A 22,496-nucleotide genomic window follows, 5' to 3' on the forward strand; every position below is an offset into this window, starting at 1 on the left:
GATCACTGAAATGTGATTTAACATATAAAATGTGACTGTATTTTAAGAGGCTGTGGCTGCATATGAAATATACTTTAAGTATATATATCTTCTAGGGAGCTTCCCTCCACCCTTCTCTTTTATCTGAACACGAACACACGTTATACAGGAAATCTTAAGTGTCTGTCCACAAGTGTTTGGGCCAGAATGTGAAAGGGAACTTTTATTCTAAGAAAAATTATGAACAATCTTGGATAATCTCTTAGAGAAAATACCATCAACAGGAAACAGTAATTTTTGGGGAAAAGTTACTGGAGAAAGAAGTAGTTTTTTTTCCTAACAATCTATCCCAAGGCTACCCAAAGTGTGGTTCATAGATGAGATACACAGATATTGAGAGTAAGCATTTACAACATTTTTTAACCACAGGCAATTAATTCATCTAACTGCTCTGTGACTCAGTTTCCTCATCCACAAGAATTGAAAAACCATAGTGCCTGCCTAGGATTATTGTATTAGTTAATATATGTAAAGCATTTAGGACAGTGCCTGTCACATAGTACACACTTATTAAATACTATTATTATTTCCTTGGGAAGTGAGATTTAAACAGAGACCTGAATGAGGGAGCCAGTCATGTAGGTAAAATAATGATATTAGATGAGCACCCTAGGGTATTTATGCAGTTTATGTATATTTTCACCTTTAACCCCTGATGATGATCCTGAAATAGATATTACTACTCCAGTTCTACAGTTAAAAAAGTGAAGATTAGAAATATTATGTAGCTTTTTTGTCATGTAACTAGCTAATAGGTATCTGTGGCCTTTGTCAAAAGCCTTACTTCTTTTATTGGGTTTAAACAGCCTCTGCTTAGGTAATGGGACAGAAGACCTCAGAACTAACATCTCCTAACTTTTACTTTGTTCACTCATTCATTTACTCATTCCTTCATTCAAAAAATATTTGCTGGCCAGGCACAGTGGCTCATGCCTGTAATACTAGCAATGTGGGAGGCTAAGGCAGGAAGATTGCTTGAGCCCAGGAGTTAGAGACCAGACAAGGCAACACAGTGAGACCCCATCTCAAAAAAAAAAAAAAAAAAAAAATTAAAAATTATGTAGTCCTAGCTACTCAGGACACTGAGGTCAGAGGATCACTTGAGTCCAGGAGGTTGAGACTGCAGCGAGCCATGATTGTGCCACTGCACTCCAGCCTGGGCAACAGAGTGAGACCCTGTCTCAAAAAAAAAAAAAATGCTGAGCATCTAGTATCATAATCAACCAATATGTTTTTTGTTTACAAAGAGCAGACCATTTAAATAGGGATATAGTTATGTAAGAATGATGTCCAGTGAAGTGCAGAGATAGGAGGTGCTATGGGAGTTGGGGTTGGGGGGAAGACCATGTACACAGAGGCCAGTGAGGCCCAGCTTAGAGAGGGTGTGGAGAGAATACTGAGAAGTATATTTAAAAGGCAGGCTGAGAGCAAAATCACAGAACACTTTCTGGGCAGAGAGTGGGGAAGCAGTGGAGCTTCTACAAGGGATTATTTTAGAAAAGAATCAGCAGAGTCTGAGAAGAGTATAGGAACGGAATGGAAAAGGGAAACAACAAAGGCAGGGATGTCACAGCATCTTGGAATCCTGCCCAGAATTCGACAGGGCCTAAGGGAGCAGTGAAGTCAATTCATGTCCATGCAGAAATAATCCCTACAGCATCTTGAAAAGATTTATGTAATACCTTAGAGATAAATGGATGAGAGTGGTGTGGTAGGAACAGAAACAAAAGGTAGAACCAGGAAGTATAAAAGACTTGGAAACCAACTAGATTACAGGGTCATGGGAGAAAATGGAACATGAATACACATTATAGTATGAGGAATTTTAACATCAAAGACTGACCCTTCATAATTCTGTTTTTGGCTTCTCCTTGTTAGTTTTGCAAAATCAGGAAAAATGAGAGCATTACATAGTGGTTATGTTGTAATTCACAAAGAATATGGACTGGCTAAAGATGGTTCCTAATTAGAAATTCTTAATAATCAAAAGGCAGCTTTACAGCAAGGCAAGACATTAAACATGTTTGTAAGACTCCAGGGCTGCCAGTATGTGTTTTATGCCCCACTTACTAGCCATTCCCACACACTCCTTTACCCTGTTAACAAAGCGGCTGCCCAGAACAAAGCCCTGCCCCCAAGGAAAGGCACACTGTGGCATGGGCCTGACAAAAAGACTTGATATCAACAGTGACTTTCTTTGAACTGTTTAAAGGATTTTCTCTCACTTAAGCCAAGGCTTAAGACATTATTTTAAGAAAATAAGATCTGAAAAGTACTACCAGTCTCTTTCACTTCTGGGTGCTTGCTTCTCTAGCACATAAATAAGTGGTCCACACTCACTAGCTGGATTATTTTTCTTGAGCTGCTGACAATTTTATAATAAGTTGTCTTTTAAGTTCATTAAATCGAAAAGGGGAAGAATGAGACTCCAGCGTGCATACACAGTTCTATCCCTGCAGTGATTCTGGCAGTGCTGGAGGAGGCCACTGCCTCCCACAGGCTTTGTGCCTCTCAGATCAGCTTGGGGCAGGCGGGTCTACTGGCTCCTTACCTTCTTCAGCAATGACCGTTAGTGTGACGGTGACACCAGCATCTTTGATCAGCTGAACAATGTTATCATGAGACAGTTCAACAATGGACTGCCCATTCACTGCAGAGATATGATCTCCAACTTTCAGTTTTCCACAGCGGTCAGCTGGACTTCCTTCTATGACTCGGCCAATTTTATGAGGAATAACTATGGGAAAAAAAACCCCAGGTTTTTCAATTATTTAAGATTTTTGCTAGTGTTAGATTTATAATCAATGTCATTTAAAAATTCAACATAACATCAAAGAAAATTATTTAAAAACATAACAGAAAAGTACTACACGTCATCATCCCATCCAAACGGAACTATTTTCATACTTTTCACTTTTGCCCACATGCATAAATACTCTTTACACAGTTGTAATCATAGCATATAAACCTCTTTGCTATTTTCTACCTACCAGAAACCTTTTTCTAATTTTTACATTCTCATCCTAATTGTTCTGTTTAAGAGCTACTAATCTCACTGATACCACCTGACTGATCAGATGTCTCATTGTTTATTATTGGCCATTTAAGCTGCAACAAGTTTTTAGCTATTTTAAACTGCTACAGTAAGATTATCTTTGCTTCTGTTAAAGGGGCACTTGCTCCTACAAGGAACCTTGTAAATAAATGCAGGTCAAACTCAGGTTTAGCACTCGGTAGTTATTGGTCAGAAATTCAGGTACAGTGAAATGACTGACAATTAAAATGAATCATACTTAATTCCACATGTAAATTAATTCCTCTTATTTATGACTTTGGCTCTTTTTAAAATTTGAAAAGCTGAGTGGAATTGGAATATTAAATGTTAACTGTTAAGACTACTTGACTCATGGATCAAATTCTAAACCAAATACACAAAGCTGAGTCTAATACAATTGCAAAGATGCTCTGTGTAGCTCTACTCTATCTCTAGCTTATAATGCTAAGGGCCTTCCTGGACTAACTATTAAGACACTCTGCTATTATTATAGCTTGAAATGAGTTTTCAGATATTCAGGAAATCTTGTCAAACAAAATATTTTCCACCATGCAACAGGCAGCATTTGTATTAGGAAACAAATGTTCCTTCTATGTTCTCTGAGAATTTCCTAGCCTAGGTCAGTAAACTTTAAACTTATCAGGCATGTGGGCTCCTGCTGACTACTGAATGATTTGAATAGGGATAATTCATATTTTTGAATGGCACTGTGAATGATGTTTAATTTCCATAGTAAAACCTGCTCCTTACTAGTATTTCTGAATCATATCTAGGAGTATGTAAGGGACGTTTAAATAGACCTTCATTTGGAGTAGAAAAGTTATTCTTGATGATGATTTATTTCCCTAAAGACAGTGCCCTGGCTCTTCTAGGAATACACAGTGGCAGATTTTATCTTAAAATAGAGTAAGTCAATGTTGGAAGGAAGTGCCTTTTAGCTCTGAATTATGTCAAACACTTATTATTCTATTTTCCTTACAAACAACGTAATTAGAGAAATGCCAGTGCAGAAAGGGCCATGTCATATCAGGCATTATGAATTGATTCACTAATTCTACAACAGGTGGCACACCAGAAACATATGGCAGGTCATACGGTGGCCCTGTGGTGACCTTCTAAATCAATATCTCAGTTATTCTCCTTCTTACAAAAGATTTACTCAAACATAGTGTTCTTTCTAGATCCCCTGAGAAGAAAATCATTCAGTTCCTTGGCTCACTAAAAGGAGTTTGTTCAGACTTGGGAAAGCATTAAATAGAATTAATCTCTGAAATCTTAGTGGTCCCCTTTCTCAGCCTGTGAGCAATGTGGTAAAAAGAATTGGCGCATGGTGGTATACAACTTCCTAAACGGCTGGTTTTCTGGGTGAGGGAAGGTAAAAGCAGTCAGATTGTTACTGTCTTAGTATTTATAGCAGTGTCACTAGAACAGTTAAAAATAGCAAACAGACCAGTAGAAAGGTATTCTGAACATTTTCTAAACGGACTGGGAAACTGTTCAAGGCAACCCCTTAGAGTTCACATGGCTAGGGAAAAGCCTTCAGTCCTGCCTTGTTTTCGTTGATACATAAAGTCTACAGGCATTTGCCATAAAGCCAACTTATCCATCTTCATTCACCTTTGGCCTGAATCTGTCTCATAGCCTGGCTTGTCCAGATTCTGAGATCACTTTAGTGCTCTTAAAACATTTCTTTTCATGAAAACAAAGAACAGTAACTGGAAATGTTCCCTTTTCAAAGAAATCCTTTGCAACCATAACTGAAAACTACATGATAAGAAGGAATAACACTAAAAGCTCTGAAGTACTGGTAAAGCAAAAACTAGCCAAGTCTTTTTAATCTTAAATAGAGGCCTTTTCTAAGTACTCCATTCATTCAGCACTTAGACAAATTGTGAGGATGCTAGACCTGGATCCCTGATCTTTGAAAAAGTCAACAGTAGAGAAACTCAGAATTCCATAACTGGTACTACAGATGCTACTAAGAACTCTTCTTGAGACATACGTCATCAGAAAATACCTGAGATGTGGTCCATAAAGAATGATCCGGCCGGGCACAGTGGCTCACGCCTGTAATCCCAGCACTTTGGGAGGCCAAGGTGGGTGGATCGCCTGAGGTCGGGGAGTTCGAGACCAGCCTGGCCAACATGGCAAAACCCCGTCTCTACTAAAAACACACAAAAAAATTAGCCAGGTGTGTTGGCACATGCCTGTAATCCCAGCTAATCGGGAGGCTAAGGCACGAGAATCACTTGAACCTGGGAGGCAGAGGTTGCAGTGAACCGAGATCACGCCACTCCACTCCAGCCTGGGCAACAGAGTAAGACTGTCTCAAAAAAAAAAAAAAAAAAGAAAAGAATGATCTATTCTGAGACAGGTTTCCTGCCTTTCCACCTGTGCTAACTCCTTTCTGAACGAAACCTTCTCTGTCATACAGTTTGCAGCAAGTGTTCAGTCTCTGTGAGTGAAAGCTCCTCACTGGAGCTTTCCCCAGGATCCTTTTTCTGTCTATATGTGAAAAATAAAATTCTAACAAGAATACTCTCAGGCCTCAACATTTTATGAGATTATTAACTAGCATTTCAGTGAAATTATCAATTCTGGTTTTACACCATGACTGAAAATCTCAAGTACTTTACATAAAATTCATCAACAACCTGAGCCTAATTTACCATTCAGCCTGATAATTGATGAGCTGCAAATACTCATCTCCTGCCACACGTTAGCTGCTGCCTCAATCTTACATTTTAATTGGGCTTTCTTTCCTATCTCATTATTAAGTATTGACGAACTTTTAAAAGTTTTTTTTAAAAGAAAAGAGATGGTGACAATTTTCTAAATAATGATGATGATAACAATGGCAGCAGAAGCTACAACAAGCAACAGCAGCTAACATTTACTGAAGGCCTTGGCTAAGGGCTTCACATACCCTGTCTCCTTTAATCCTCACATTCGTGAGACAGGGAGTGTCTCTATCATCCTCATTTTATGGAAGAAACTGGAGCTCTTGGAGGGAAAGTAATTTGCCCAAGATCAGACAGCTATTAAAAGATATAAGCAGGACTTGAATCCAAGTTTGTTGGATTACAAAACACAACACTTAATGACACTATCTTAAAGAGAATGAAGTATCTCCATAGGTAAAACCATCACAATAGTAAAACATGATTGAAACAAGGAAATATAAAACTAAAGATTTTTAAATTTTTAAAAATTTTCCAATGTATACAAATAAAAATGCTTCATATATTAAAATTTAATATAACATAAATGTTAAATATAAACAAATGTAAAAATATGCTTAAACATATTTAAGCAATGAAACTTATTTTACTGAATTTCTCTATATAGCTTAGTTTTATAGTGAACACCAGACTTTCCCCAAATTTCTGTAGTGCTAGAAAGGGAATATCTTCAATATAGAAAGTGGTTAGCATCTATCTACTAGAGTAATACTCTTTCACTGTTTTAGTTAATCTGAATGTCTGGTGTTATTGTATGTTACAAGAATGACAATATCATTATCCTAAATGGTTATCTGTTTTTGGAAATACTGATTCCAATGATACAACATGAAAACCACCTAAAAGCTGCTTTCCTTTCATTTTTCTGACACAGGCCATATTATCATCCTTACAGCATCAGTGACAGTTCCAGTTCCAAGTGTTTCCATGGCAACTGCTTTGGGAAAATGGAAACTAGTATCAGTGAGCAGTGACCTAATACTATAGCAATAACTCATCCATGTCATGGACTCTTTTTCCCTTATACACTTCCATTAATTTTAGCAAGATTTTTGCAAATTGATTTGGCTCACAACACTTTCCTAAAAGTGTTTTCTTTTTTTTAACCTAAGGTTTTAGCAACCACTTGGTCTAAAAGGATCTCACTATGCAAAACATAATCAAACTGACTTGTAAAGGCAAGGGCACATTTTCATGTGGTCAAAGATTTTTATTATTTGACTTAGAGCTGGTTCTCATATTCAACTGGATTTTATAATTATATTAAAAATTATTATTTTATAGAAACATCAAGACAAATATTTCATTTGCTGAATCGTAACAGCCCTGAATATATCAGATGTAATTCCTCCTTTGATCATGGAACTGATATAAATACATTCATCTTCTGGATTAGAATATTCTGTTAAACTTGGTTCAAGATATTTAGATCCATTTTCCAATTGTTGACAAAATTTTTACCTTTCAATGAAACATTTATAAAAGGTAGGCCTCTTATCATTCAACAAGGGTAATTTATAGCTGGACTACGGCAATTATTATTAAATTATAACATAAAATATCTACGACATATTTGGGTCAAGATTTTTCTATTAATTTGCTTTGCTTCTTCTCAATTGCTTCTAGTCTCTATTTTCTACATACACGATTTATCCTAATTTTCAAAACCTATGTCCCCATTTTCTTAAAAGTCAGCATTATACCTTTCATTAAATCCATATCTATGACATACTGTCTTCAATATAACCTTGATGCAAATGGAGCTACTGAGACTTATTAAATATTTTATAGAATGTGAGATAATAGATAAACTTGAAGCCTGGAAGGTTCGGTTCAAATTACCTAATTTTGAAAATAAGGAAAGTATTCACCATTCTTAAAAAGATAAGTACCTAAGGCATTTTATACATAGTTCCTAATTATTTCATAAACTCCAGTGGGAGCCTCAGAACTGGACTTGCAGGGAGAGACAATAAGATTCAACAGCCCTTACCTCCTGGAGGTGGTTTGTTTTTGGAGGTGAGGATGACAAAGCCAAATCCTTCATTTTCTTTTCGTTGCAAGACAACATCATAGGGCTCCTGGGGTGCAGGCCTGGCTGGGACCTCTGTCCAGTTCAGGCGGGGAGATCCATTCTGTGTTGAAATGAAGGCCTGAGAGCTGTCGTCCTCAGGTTGTTTTTCTATAATAAACATGATCAGTTTTGATATTTCTGGAACATCATAATTTCTGGTGACTAAAGTGTTTTTATGCTAAGCCTCTCACAGAAAAATTCAGTTTCTAATAACATAAAGAATAGAAAAGCAGCCCCACATGTGAGCTTCGGGTATAATCTGAGTACAGATGTAGGCAACAGCAGTCCATCTGACTTCCCAAATACTCGGAGTGGATTACTGAAAAATACATACAATCTCATGTTATCTCATTTCATTTTTTTTTCCCGAGATGGCGTCTTGCTCTGTCACCTAGGCTGGAGTGCAGTGGCTCGATCTCGGCTCACTGCAACCTCTGCTTCCTAGGTTCACGCCATTCTCCTGCCTCAGCCTCCTGAGTAGCTGGGATTACAGGTGCCCACCACCATGCCCGGCTAATTTTTGTATTTTTAGAAGAGATGGGGTTTCACCGTATTGGCCAGGCTGGGCTCAAACTCCTGACCTCATGATCTCATTTTAAAGGAAGCTTTTCAAAGTTTCTGTGAGATTTGATAGTAAAAAAATTCTTCCTAAAACTGTTTTAGTTCCATCAAGGTTTATAACATGGACCAATAATTTTAACGAAACACATAATGAAGAATGACACATGAATTTCCTTTTAAAATCAATTATAAATATAATTTAGTTCAGTGACTGATATTCATTGATTTCTGTCTTAGAGGTTAAAGCATCAGGGCAGAAATGCTGCCCCATTATAACGGTTTGCTACCTGTACAGGATTTGTCTTACATGATGTGTTTTGCAACTGCAGTTTCCTGAGTGATGATATGAGTTCATCATTAGCAGTTCTCAGCCTTCCACCTCCCCAACCTCCACCCCCCAACTTGCTGGGACACATAACAAGCTGTCCACATGAACAGCAAACACTTCTGGGCATAGACAGGGTCATATGAAATTCCTGATAAATGGCCAATTAACCTACACCTTTTTCTGCTCTTCAAGTATGGCATCAGAACTTGAGAATGACACAAAGTCCTAACTGATTTTTTAAAAAGGGCATATTTTTTGCCATAATTTGGTACAAACCATCGTTAATAATAACCACAACACACTGCAGTCATGTCCATATTTATAAGGTCTCTTTCTGGCTGAAAATTCACATGGTTTTAAGAATATGTTTTCTTTTTTTTTTTCAAAATGCATAGTTAGAATGTATTAGCTAAAATGTCTCCAATAATACCAAACTACTATGAAACTTCTTCATGATTCTTTCCAGGGAAGAGCGTAGGTTGTATAACATCACAATTTTACTGTAAGTAGTTATATTTGGCCTCCAACACAACCAAATTGAGGCAGCACTGCATTACAATCTATATGCATTCTAAATGCCTGGTATTTACCAAAGGAGGCAGGCCTTTACTTTGAATGTTGTAATAAAAAATACAGTGCCTCATTTTTAAGAGCGATGTAAACATTCATCCAATTAACAACATTTATTAATGTCCACTTTGTACCAGACAGGCACTCTTTTAGGTGCTGAGCTTACAGCAGATAACTAAACAAATAAAAATTCATACCTTCATAAGGCTTATCTTCTTGTGCTACAGAGTTGTATTTTTTAAATTTTAAAGTGGAAAGAATTCACTTATAAGAATTCCTATTTAATTATTCATAAAGCTACTGATGAGAAACTATAAGAGATATTCATATCCTAATGCTATGGTTTAAACCCTGACCTCTGAATTAAACTGCAAGTTTTAATCCAGGCCCTACCTCTTACCAGTTATTTGTTTCTCAACCTTTCTCTGAGTAATCATAGAACTAGATAATGACCTCATAGTGTTGTGAAGATTAAATAAAATAATCCATGCATCTAGGACATAGTAAGCACTCAATAAATGTTAAATTATACTAAAACTTCTCAAGTAGAAACATCCTACTTTCCTTTAGCAGTTCAGATTTCACTGGGATCCAAAAATCTTTGTATATTCAGCTAGTGGGATATCTTGGTATGACTAAATAATTTTGTATTTGTTATTTAAAAAAAAAAACAAATTTAGGCTGGGCACAGTGGCTCACCCCTGTAATTCCAGCACTTTGGGAGGCTGAGACGGGTGGATCACTTGAGGTCAAGAGTTCGAGACCAGCCTGGCCAATGTGGTGAAACCCCGTCTCTACTAAAAATACAAAAATTAGCCGTGTGGTGGTGTGTGCCTGTAATCCCAGCTACTCAGGAGGCTGAGGCAGGAGAATCGCTTGAACCCAGGAGGTGGAGGTTGCAGTGAGCTGAGCTCATACCACTGCACTCTAGCCTGGGTGACAGGGTGAGACTCTACCTCAACTCAACAAAACAAAACAAAACAAAACCGGATTTAAATCAATACTCCCACCTATAATACATTTGCAAAATGCATCAATATATGAAAATAATCTTAATATACAAGCCCCAAATTTATTTTTTTATAGTAGTATTATTTCTGAATCCTTTTGTCTTTGCATAGCCTTCCACAGTGAGGCCCTGGATCACACCAAATGGGTTATCTTAGATACTACTGAATGTAATAAAATAACCTGCAAAACTACACAGGAAGTAGACTAGTATCTTTGTTTCTTTTTTAACTTTTCAGAGCAAGAACAAGTTCACATACCTCCATAGAAGATCTTCCGTCTGACAGTTAGTAACACATGGCCATTTCGAGCAGCAGTTGTCATGAGGTCCAAGACTTGTTTGTGTGATTTCCCTTTAACAGGAATTCCATCAATGCACATTAGTTCATCAGCTGCGCGGAGCCGACCATCTTTCTCAGCTGCTCCCAGGGGAATAATAGCCCCAATATATATCTGATAAGATAACAAAGTATAGTTTGGTCCACAGTGTAAAGTTTAACTGAAGAGTTAAGGAATTCCTAACTTAGCATTGTGCAAACCAACAGATTTTTGCAGTTCAACTATGAAAACAGTCATATTTTAGAAAGGTATTATCTGAGAAAGTGCCCATTCTCCAAAACAGCACTTCAAATAACCACACTGTATTATGTAATCCCTTATAGATCCTCTGTGTACAAAGAAAGTAGAAAATACAAAGTTGTTTGATAACTCAAAAAGCACCACCATTATCCCTATCATTACAATGAAACAAAACACTAAACTCAGAAAATATAAATCTGCAGAGTAGCTATTAAAAGTCTGTTCAATGTCATCAGGCAAGATTTTCTACTACTGTTCACAGCAACTGGGATCATTCTCAACGGTACTCCCATCACATATGACTAACAGTACAAGTTCAATATACACAGCACAGAGACATTTCTTGTTTCTAAATCTCAATGGGAACAGAGTGGCCTGAAGCTTCACTTGCATCTAGGTGAACAAATCTGGTTCATTTTGCTCACCAGCATTAGAATCCTACAATTAGGCAATCCTGAATGTTTGGGCTAGTTTCAGAGCTGCTAAAATCTGACATTTAAGAGAAAAGAAAGGTTTCTTCTAAGTTGTTTGAGACAAATTCTTAAAATGTCTAAGTGAACATTATGAGTATCAACAAAATAGGAAGCAATAAAACAAAAATACAAATACCACCAAGAACAATTAAAGTATCTAGTATTTGTTCTACATAGGGCAACCTGCCTTAAGCTTTATGTGTCTCCAATGATTGTTGTAACTGTAACCAATATGACCAATTAGAACAAATTTATACTATATAAATCAAATGTTCTATTCAGAAATAAGCCTGTAATTTTTAAAGATTATTGTTCTTCACCTAACTTCCAACCATATTTTTTGATATATATTGATATTATATAAAATAAAGTGCAAATATGTTCTTAAAAATGCTACAGAACACATTACTTCTTTGTTATTCAAACCAAGAGCAAAACTTAGAAACAAAACCCACTACATTTGTTCTCTAAAACAAGTTTATGTGAGAATCATGTGTAAACAAAATCCTAGACTTCAAATGCTTTGCAAATATAACCCTTATGCCTCTGGACAAAAATATTAATTATTTTATATTCCTCTAGTTTCAAAGGTAACAGATGAAATGACATGCAAAGTACTGAGCATGAAAATGCCAACCTATTAATAAGACGAGGTGAACAATATGCACAGGCTCATGCCAACCATTTATGGAGCATCCAGAAGACAGAGTAATAGTGGGAAAGAGGACATAGGATTATAGGTTTCTTAGAGAGGGAAAATGTCTTAGACTCTGTTTAATGAGGACAAAGGAAAATATAAACTTAAAATAAGCTTTATGTAGTTATTCACACAGAGAAGTAAATAATTAATCACTGTCTAATTTGCAGCTGAAATATTCAGTTTTTACCCACAGTTTTTAGCCTCAGCTACACCACAATAACTGAGGGACTATGATACTAATAGAAATGCAGTTATTCTTCATATTAATGAAACTGTTAGAGAAAAAAAAACTTAAAACACACCATAATCCACCAAATCACCACTCAAAACGTTTGAACAGGAAACAGCCATGTTCCAAAGAAGTGACACTTACAGACTGGTCAGGTCCATCTCCTCCTAGCACCCTGAAGCCAAACCCTGACTCTTGTTTTCGAAGAAAAACATCCAAATCTTTGGTGTTTGGTGCTAAGGAAAATCAGAAAATATAAATACTATGATTTATTTTAAAAGGATTAAAACAAAACGAAGTTCAATATTTAGTAGGATATTATAGAGTAACTCAATAAACTATAATCTCAGAACTTTTTAGTATGGAAAATTTGCACAAGAGTGTAACACACACACAATTCAACTATAAATCCTTGTTTTGAGCTCTAAACAAAACTGTATTAAGACTGTTTAGAAACATTTACTCTCACTTCCATATACTCAGTATTACACTGCCATTAACTTCTAATGCTGTCCAATCAATATAACAATGTTGAATTCAGAATGATCAAACTTGAGTCTGATATTTGACAGGTGCAAATGACCTAAGTTAACACTTGGGTAAGGGACATTAAATCCTGTACATTAAATCTGTACAGGCACTCCTGTACAGAGTGCCTGTAAAATACATTGTTCCTGCTCTCAAGCTAATACCTTTCTCTCAGAAAATTATTCCATATGTACTAATTACCTAGCCTAGTTTTGCAAAATGGTAGCATTTTAAAGGAAAATAATTAAGAGCTAACATTTATTATTAGCCCCATTTTCTAGGTGGGAAAACTGAGGGTCTAAGTAAGTTGGCCATTGTCACATAGCAAGTGGTGAAGCTAAGATTTAAATCCAGGTTGATTTCCAGGGTCTAATCTCCTAACCTATACTGTCCTACCCTCAAAGGGTAGGTTGTATTCCTTAGAATATTAAGCAGGAGGATTGCTTGAACCTGGGAGGCAGAGGTTGCAGTGAACTGAGATCGTGCCACTGCATTCCAGCCTGGGCAACAGAGCAAGACTCCATCTCAAAAAAAAAAAAAAAAGAATATTAAGTCAAAAAATCTATTTCACGACTAAAATTTTTTCTTTGGGAAAATATTAATGTTATTTATAGGTAAGAAGTATTTACTGTAAAGAGAGAAGAAATAAACATGTCAGGGAACTATATAAAAAGTGAGATTAGTAAATTCCTGATAATATTCTATAGAAGCAATATCTTTTGATATATACTTCCTATTAAAATTGTAGAACTTTAGAGATTAAAAGAGTCCACTTTGGGAGGCCGACGTGAGCGGATCACGAGGTCAGGAGTTTGAGACCAGCTTGACTAACATGGTGAAACCCCGTCTCTACTAAAAATGCAAAACTTAGCCAGGCATGGTGGTGTACGCCTGTAGTCCCAGCTACTCAGGAGGCTGAGGCAGGAGAATTGCTTGAACCTAGGAGGCAGAGGTTGCAGTCAGCTGAGATCGTGCCACTGCACTCCAGCTCCGGGTGACAGAGCAAGACTCTGTCTCCGTGAAAAAAAAAAAAAAGTCATCAGTTCAACTCACTTATTTTATGGGTGAAGCCTGATGGGACTGCAGAGTTTATACCAGTATTAATAATGTATCAGGCTATGAATGGAAAGTATGAAGAAAGGGATTCTACATAGTTATGCTAATTTAAATTATTGCTTTGCTATGCGTACAACTGGTTTTCATCTTTCTGAATATGGCTTGGGATTATCAAGATGTACTTCTGCAACTAGTTAAATAAGCATTAAGTCAACTACACATATATTCCACTTGTACATATCTTTTCCAAGGTAGATTTACATCTATTTCTAAGAACAAGTAAATTTTAAAAAATTATACCTACTTAAATCTGCAATTTTACTTTGGAAAAGATTTATCATTAGTAAGTGAATTAGTAGGAACATGCATGAATTTCTGCCTTATGCAGTCTCTCTTTTTATCTCTCAGCTGGACTCCTTTAAGGAGTCAACTCTTTAGTTTCTTCTTCAAATTGCACACCCTTCCTCAAATTGCATACAGCTCTGATTCATCCTTCATACTCCTGCCAGAGAAACCTTTTTCTAAAACACAAAATTATGCCTTCCTTATAGTTAAAGGCATTCTGTGGTTCTCTGTTATTTATATGGCCAACTCCAGCTCCCTTGGAAGGCATCACTGGCCTTCCTCAATCTGTTCCTGCTCTCCTCTGTGACTTTCCTTGCCAATTGCACCCAGCGAAAGTGAACTACTTGCAGAACCCAAGTCATGCAAGGCCAGTGTGCATGTGCTATTCCTTCTATCTTTCCCTTTTATCTTCCTCATAGACACTTTTTCATCCCTGATGACTTAGTTAAAGCTTTGCTTCTAGTATGAAGCTTTTCCTGACACTTCCTACTGCCCACGCTGATAAAACTGAATATTCCTTCTTTGGATCCCAATTTATCCATTTCATCTTTCTATCACTGTACCTGTTACTTGTATGTGTACTTATTTGTGTACTATTTGATTACATATTTGTCTTTTTCCATTTAGTTCTAATAATATTTTTGGGTGCAGGTCCTATGTAACCTATTTATCTCTGTATTCTGGTTACCTAGTATGGCATCTGGTAGATAACTAGCACATAAAACATGATTTTGAAAAAAATGAATGTGTGAATGTTAAATATACATGGAAGAAGTCCAGAGTTCTATTAAAATGGTAATGAAGGAATAACTTTTCAATATGCTTCTGAAAGATGGGAAGGTCCTAGTCTAAAATAAATCCAAATTTATCTTGTTATACGCTCTCCTGAAATATTCCACAACTACTTACGTTTATCTTCATATAAAGTCTTAGATTTCAGGTAGACCTCAGAAGGATCCAATTTCGGGGATCCTGACCTGATAATGCTGGGTGGAAAAGGCATAGGCTGGGGAATAGGTTCATTTATGGCCTCCAAACTTCCTGAATTTTCCTTTTTATCTGTTTTCTGAAATGGAAAAGAGCCTTACTTAGTATTTTTAAAAAATCAGATGGTTGATTAATTCATAAAACTGATATCTGAAATGGATATGTCAACTGATTATAGTTGTATAGGTGGCAGAATCAAAGACACAGCAGATTTACAGTTACAGGAATTCATTTTCATAGCAATGTGTATTTGGTTGAAACATATTTAACTTAAATTAGAAAAAAGTTTATAGTAATAGCAACTGAAGAGCCTTAGTTAGTCCTATGTTTAAACAATTTTGCCCTTTTCTCCACCACCAAGACACAAATTGACTTTGAGATGAAGATAAATAGAAATACAACACAAGGCAGCACTTCTAAGTAAAGTGAGAGGGAGATTCAGAGAATATCTTCATAAAATTCTTGGCACAGCCCACCTCCCATTCACTGAGTTTAATTTCTAAGGAAGATGTTTAAGATAATACTCTTTCTAAGAAAACAGGAGAAGTTAACTCTAATTTAGGTTATAAAGATGGCACTGTGAAAACCCTGCCTGGCCAATTCACATATATTAAGAGAAAATGTACCATGCAAGACAATTAGATAAGGCAAAGCATAGCAGCATATTTTGATATTTTTCCTATTCAGATAGAACTTTCCCAAGATAACAGCCAAGCAAAATGACTTATTTAATAAAATGTTAACAATGAAATCCAATAAATGGCCTAAGAAATATGGTTTTGAGACCAGCTTGTTTTCCTGGATTATTATTAGGAGAGGGAGATTATGGATGTTTGTGATCATTAACAATGACATTAAGAATGCAGGGGCACCAATTTGTCAGGGAGTAATCGGGGTCAGCCACTACAAAGTGTTGTGCTAGAGGGGACCCTTCAATCACCCAGACCCAATGAGAAGCCAGAGAAGCTAACAGTAGTCTCCTACCCTTCCCCCCACATCTTAGCATTCTGTCAGAGGCGGTTAAAGTTCATCAGACCCTTCCATCAATTATAAAGCATTAGGGCCACTGCGGCTGCAGTGGCATCCATTAAGAAATAGATATGGTGGCAAAGGAGTTAAAAATGATTACTAGAGGAACCAGAGAAATGTAGAATACAGTGCAATTTGAACTGAATGGACAAAAACAATTTCTGTTCACACTGGACCCAAGTAGTATAAGCAGTCAATGAAAAGGGCAGAAGCTGGCCGGGCACAGTGACTCATGCCTGTAATCCCAGCACTTTGGGAGGCCAAGGGTGGCAGATCACCTGAGGTCAGGAATTTGAGACCAGCCTAGCCAATGTAGTGAAACTCCATCTCTACCAAAAATATAAAAATTAGCTGCGTGTGGTGGCGTGCACCTGTAATTCCAGCTACTGGGAGGCTAAGGCACAAGAATTGCTTGAACCTAGGTGGCAGAGGCTGCAGTGAGCCAAAATCACACCACTGCATTCCAGCCTGGGTGATGGAGTGAGACTCTGTCTCAAAAAAAAAAAAAAAAAAGGCCAGAAGCTGAGTGATTCTTTTTAATCCATAAAACAGCAAATTTGCAGAGGATTCCTACTTGGTGGGTTAGAAAGAACTAATTCATTTAATATAACCGTCTATAGTTTATGGTTATGGAAGGCCATCTTTCGATTTTGAGATAAAAGACTCCAAATCAGCAAACTAGAACTAAATTAGAATTTTAAATAAAATTGTCTTTATATCCAAAACATTGTGGATATTTAAATAGCTACAAATGTGCACCTTGTAGAGTTTCTTCCACAATAGCAGTATTTGATGCACTCCTTTTTAAAGTTCTTATTCTCTGCACAGGTCCTTAAACAGGCTACGTGATTATTTAGAAGAATGCCAAAGAAGACACTGTTTCAGGTCTTTCACTTTGACAACAAGCAAATTTAGCATAGAAGGCCACAATTACTCTAGAAAGTCTTGTTTAGTCAGCCAGACGTGGTGGTTCACGCCTGTAATCCCAGCACTTTGGGAGGCCGAGGCGGGCAGATCATGAGGTCAAGAGATTGAGACCATCCTAGCCAACATGGTGAAACCCTGTCTCTACTAAAAATACAAAAAATTAGCTGGGTGTGGTGGTGTCCACCTGTAGTCCCACCTACTTGGGAGGCTGAGGCAGGAGAATCGCTTGAACCCAGGAGGCAGAGGTTGCAGTGAGCCGAGATAGTGCCACTGCACTCCAGCCTGGGTGACACAGCAAGACTCCGTCTCAAAAAATAAATAAATAAATAAAAAATAAATAATAAAAAAAAGAAGCCTAATTTAGTCTTAAAAGTAAGAAGATTATCTAAAGGTGCATGCATATTTATAGTCCCCACAAAATTATGTGAACTAGTACGTCTTCTCTTCAGGCAGGGGCAAGACGATGTAATAGTTTATCATCTGTCTTAACATTTAGGTCCTTCCTACCTTGTTTCTCTGAAATACAAAAGTAAAAAGACCTCTAGGTTGGTTCTTTAATGTGTTCACATTTTATAACTTAGAGAACAGGATTATTGGTACAATAGGCCTTTGGTAGTCCTCCAGTGGCAATACTTAACCAGTGGAGCACATCTCCTCATTAGGGGGCTTTTTCAAATGCTTCCCTAGTTTCTAATAAATACAAGCCAAGGGCAGCATGTCTCCTAACTTCTCCCAGTCAATAATCATCACCACAGTGAGCTCCTCTTACAGAGGGGAATGTGGCATCTCTCTCAGTGTGTTGGGGAAAAGATTTGAGGACCAGTGTATACTCACCATTTTGGCAGTTTTGGTTGGTGAAGGAGGACCTTAAAAAAAAATGAGCCAAAGTTTAAAACCAGAGGATGCATTCCCAGATCACAAATACAGCTAATGTTTATGATAAAACTAGCTTCAACTTTTAGTAGGCTAGTAAATTCTGTGTCTAACCTCCTATGTACCAGGCATTATACATATATCATCTCATTTCATTTTTATAACAATCTGAAGGCACAAATGTTATGACCATCTTACAGAGAAGGTAAACTAAGATTCTTTCCTATACCAAAGAACCAGTAAGTGGCAAGGCAGGAAACTGACATCAAACCTGTGTGACATTGAACTTTGGTGTCTTTGTTATACTTGTTGAAGCCCTGGATTACTCTCAAGCACTCACAAAGAGATTTCTACCTTACTCGGAGCACATTCCACCATCACTCAGAGAAGAAACCCATACGAGTCAAAGAAACGAGAATAAGAAAAAACTCCCAAAGAAGCTAAAGTGCTCATTTGCCTCCATAGTGAAAAGTAAAATCCAGAGAGATAAAAGAGTAAGTGGCTACATTTTATTCTTTAAGATACTAGTCACTTATAAGTAGGAATTTAAGAAAGCATATTAAAATTAAACTTTGTGATTATTCCTTGGAACTGAATTTGTAAATGTCTGGGAGGAGTTCATGTCAGCTGATGACCTTGGAAAGTAAAAATTATATTTCTCTCACATAAGCACTGTGCGGTTTAATTAACATTTACAGGCAGATACTAGAGCTTAAGATAAAAACTTTATGAGCACATGCTATCATGATTGCCTCTGCAGAACAGATTAACACATCATCCAACATTTTACTTATCCACAGAGATGCTAGCTCTTTCAAAACATCTTTGGTGCATTACAGAGGTCCAGATGACGCACCATTGGTTGAAAGAGTCAATTTCTATTACTGTCACCAACATAGAAATGAAATTAAGAGGATGTATTTCATTTGAAGTATCACAATGCTGTGACTCTCCCTAATCATTAAAGCCATGAATTAGATTTTCAAAAGAATACAGAAGGAAATAAATCCATAATGGACATTAATGAAATCACTAATAACTTTTTAGAAACTGCTGAAAAAGATACTGCTTATGGAAACAATCAGACAGAACCTTAAGGAAAATGCACACTAATTACTAGTTAAGTCTGCTGGGAAAACACATTCTAAACTGTAAGGAAAGACAATCAGTAGATAAAAATGCTTGAACACTGAAACTTTTTCTATGTTGTGCTTTTACTTACCTCCTCTTAAGATAAGCAATGGTACATCAGCACCTACTGGAAACTGCTTTAGCACTTCTACCACTTGGAGATGTGTTAAATTCTGCACACTTTGATGGTAAATTTCCTTAATTATATCTCCTTTCTGAAGGCCTTGACACCACTGACTATCCAGTATCATTTTCACCTTCTGTCCAGTAGGGCTGTCAGCAATTGCAAACCCAAACCCTTTAGGGCCCTTAATCAAAGGGATAGTCACTAGTTCAGGCTGGGAGCTGCCTGATGATGCCATGGATACTCTCTGCTCACTTGTATCTGATGGTCCATTGAGGCCATCACCAGTCAAAGTGTGTCCCGATTTTCCATTCTGCTCCAGAACCATTGCTCCTGGCTTAAAATCCTGAGGATTCATGCAAGTCTCTCCCTTGGTTAATGACTGTCCATTGATGACAGGGGTAGCAGCAACAATGTCCACAACAGGATCTTCACTGTCATCAGGAAGTGGATAACCACGACATAAAGTGAGGTTTACATACTGATTGACAGGTACCAATTGAAACATCTGGACAACATCTGCATGAGTGTGACCGAGGACACAGTTGCCATTGATGTCTACAATAACATCACCTGGAAAAACATAATCATGTTAAAAATATTAAAATCAACAAATAAGTTAATTTTCTGCTAGCGGGGCAAAATAATTACAATTTAGCAACTAAATTTGAATTTTGGAAACCTCTATTAACTGCTGAAAAGATAGATTTCTAACACAGACCCTCTCCCTTTTCTAACTCTTCTCTAAAAAGTATGTATAAATGTCTAAAATCCTACTTATTTCAGTAGCAAAGAATTCTGACTTCAAGCTCAAGTGAATCATTAAAAAAAAAAACTCTGATAATTTATATTATCATTGTTAGTATACCCTCTGAGTCATATCTAAGTAGCCATGCAAAGCTAGGCACATTGTAGTAGGTATTTAGTACAGGAGCAAATAACTCCACTGACTACTTGTACAAACTGTATTATATTTTTTGAATAAATTAATTTTATTTATATATGTGTATGTATGTGTGTATGTATGTATATATACATACACTGAAAAAGATGCTGTCCTTAACCAAACTCTAGACAGTTTCCTCTGAGCTCTTTTTTCAGTAGGCCTCATCCTTGGCATGTCCTCCAGAGCCCAGCTTTAGCAAGAATCCTGCTAAGCTGGTTTAGCCAGAATCACCCACTCTTGATATATGATCTAAGTCCTCATTCCCCACCATTCTCCAGGTGATTTTCTGATCACCTCAGCCTGCATTCAGCAAGAATCCTGTCAAGTCCCTATAGCCCCTATAGCCAGAAATCCTCCTCCACCCCGATATACATATATATTTATGTATATAACCATCTATATTTATATATATATTTATATATAACCATATATATTCATATATGATATATATTTATATAGATATATATTTATATATGAGATATATTTATATATGAGATATATTTATATATGATATATATATTTATATGATATATATTTATATATGATATATATATTTATATGATATATATTTATATATATTTATACATGATATATATTTATATATGATATATATATTTATTTATATATGATATATATTTATATATGATATATATATTTATTTATATATGATATATATTTATATATGATATATATTTTATATATCATATAAAATATATATCATATATATTTTATATATCATATAAAATATATATGATATATATTTTATTATATATATATCATATATATATAAATATATATAAATTTAAATTTTACTTTAAGTTCCAGGATACAAGTGCAGAATATGTAGATTTGTTACACAGGTATACATGTGCCATGGTGGTTTGCTGCACCTATCAACCCGTCATCTAGGTTTTAAGCCCCACATGCATTAGTTATTTGTCCTAATGCTCTCCCTCTCCTCGTCCCCCAACCCCCGACTGGCCCTGGTGTTTGTTGTTCACAGCCCTGTGTCCATGTGTTCTCATTGTTCAACTCCCACTTATGAGAACATGCAGCATTTGGTTTTCCGTTTCTGTGTTAGTTTACTGAGGATGATGGCTTCCAGCTTCATCCATGTCCCTGCAAAGGACATGATCTCATTCCTTTTTATGGCTGCATAGTATTCCATAGTGTATATATATATCACATTTTCCTTATTCAATCTATCATTGATGGTCATTTGGGTTGGTTCCTGTCTTTGCTATTGTAAACAGTGCTGCAATAAACATACGTGTGCATGTGTCTTTATAGTAGAATGATTTATATTCCTTTGGGTATATATCCAGTAATGGGATTGCTGGATCAAATGGTATTTCTGGTTCTAGATCCTTAAGGAATTGCTACACTGTCTGCCACATTAATTGAACTAATTTACACTCCCACCAATAGTGTAAAAGCATTCCTGTTTCTCCACAGCCTTGCCAGCATCTATTGTTTCTTGACTTTTTAATAATCACCATTCTAACTGGTGTGAGATTATATCTCACTGTGGTTTCGATTTGCATTTCTTTAATAATCAGTGATGTTGAGCTTTTTTTCGTATGTTTGTTAGCTGCACAAATGTCTTTTTTTGAGAAGTATCTGTTCATATCCTTTGTCCACTTTTTGATGGGATCAGTCTATCTTTAAATACCACCTTATTTCTTGAGTTTAAGAAGCCATTGGCTGGGCGTGGTGGCTCAGGCCAGGCGCAGTGGCTCACGCCTGTAATCCCAGCACTTTGGGAGGCCAAAGCGAGTGGATCACCTGAGGTCAGGAATTCAACACCAGCCTGGCTAACATGGCAAAACCCCATCTCTACTAAAATATAAAAAAATTAGGCCAGACGCAGTGGCTCATGCCTGTAATCCCCGCACTTTGGGAGGCCGAGGCAGGTGGATCACCTGAGGTCAGGAGTTCAAGACCAGCCTGGCCAACATGATGAAACCCTGTCTCCACTAAAAATACAAAAAATTTGCTGCGTGTGGTGGTACGCGCTATAATCCCAGCTACTCAGGAGGCTGAGGCAGGAGAATTGCTTGAACCTGGGAGGCAGAGGTTGCAGTAAGCCAAGATCACACCACTGCACTCTAGCCTGGGCAACAAGAGTAAAACTCCATCTCAAAAAAAAAAAAAAAAAAAATTAGCCAGGCGTGGTGGCATGCGCCTGTAATC

At 36.8% G+C, this 22,496-nt stretch overlaps 2 protein-coding genes across 8 annotated transcripts in view; one reads left to right on the forward strand and one right to left on the reverse strand.

Moving 5' to 3' along the window:
* PHTF1 (putative homeodomain transcription factor 1) overlaps positions 1-22,496 on the forward strand; it is a 129,143-nt gene that overhangs the window by 96,233 nt on the left and 10,414 nt on the right. The gene's annotated exons all lie outside the window — the stretch shown is intronic.
* Positions 1-22,496, reverse strand: part of MAGI3 (membrane associated guanylate kinase, WW and PDZ domain containing 3) — a 287,494-nt gene that overhangs the window by 23,786 nt on the left and 241,212 nt on the right. For 5 of the 6 annotated variants that reach the window (XM_054463525.2, XM_063651787.1, XM_063651784.1 and 2 more), the window contains exons 10-16: positions 19,325-19,930; positions 18,064-18,095; positions 15,196-15,352; positions 12,502-12,593; positions 10,637-10,829; positions 7,829-8,017; positions 2,591-2,776 (exon numbers count right to left, since the gene is read on the reverse strand). In XM_054463525.2, coding sequence (XP_054319500.1) covers positions 2,591-2,776; positions 7,829-8,017; positions 10,637-10,829; positions 12,502-12,593; positions 15,196-15,352; positions 18,064-18,095; positions 19,325-19,930 — 1,455 coding nt within the window. The remainder of the gene's footprint in view (positions 1-2,590; positions 2,777-7,828; positions 8,018-10,636; positions 10,830-12,501; positions 12,594-15,195; positions 15,353-18,063; positions 18,096-19,324; positions 19,931-22,496) is intronic. The other variant, XM_063651781.1, reaches the window with a different exon arrangement.

Source organism: Pongo pygmaeus, chromosome 1 (assembly GCF_028885625.2).
Source record: "Pongo pygmaeus isolate AG05252 chromosome 1, NHGRI_mPonPyg2-v2.0_pri, whole genome shotgun sequence".
In the NCBI taxonomy this organism is placed as follows: domain Eukaryota; kingdom Metazoa; phylum Chordata; class Mammalia; order Primates; family Hominidae; genus Pongo; species Pongo pygmaeus.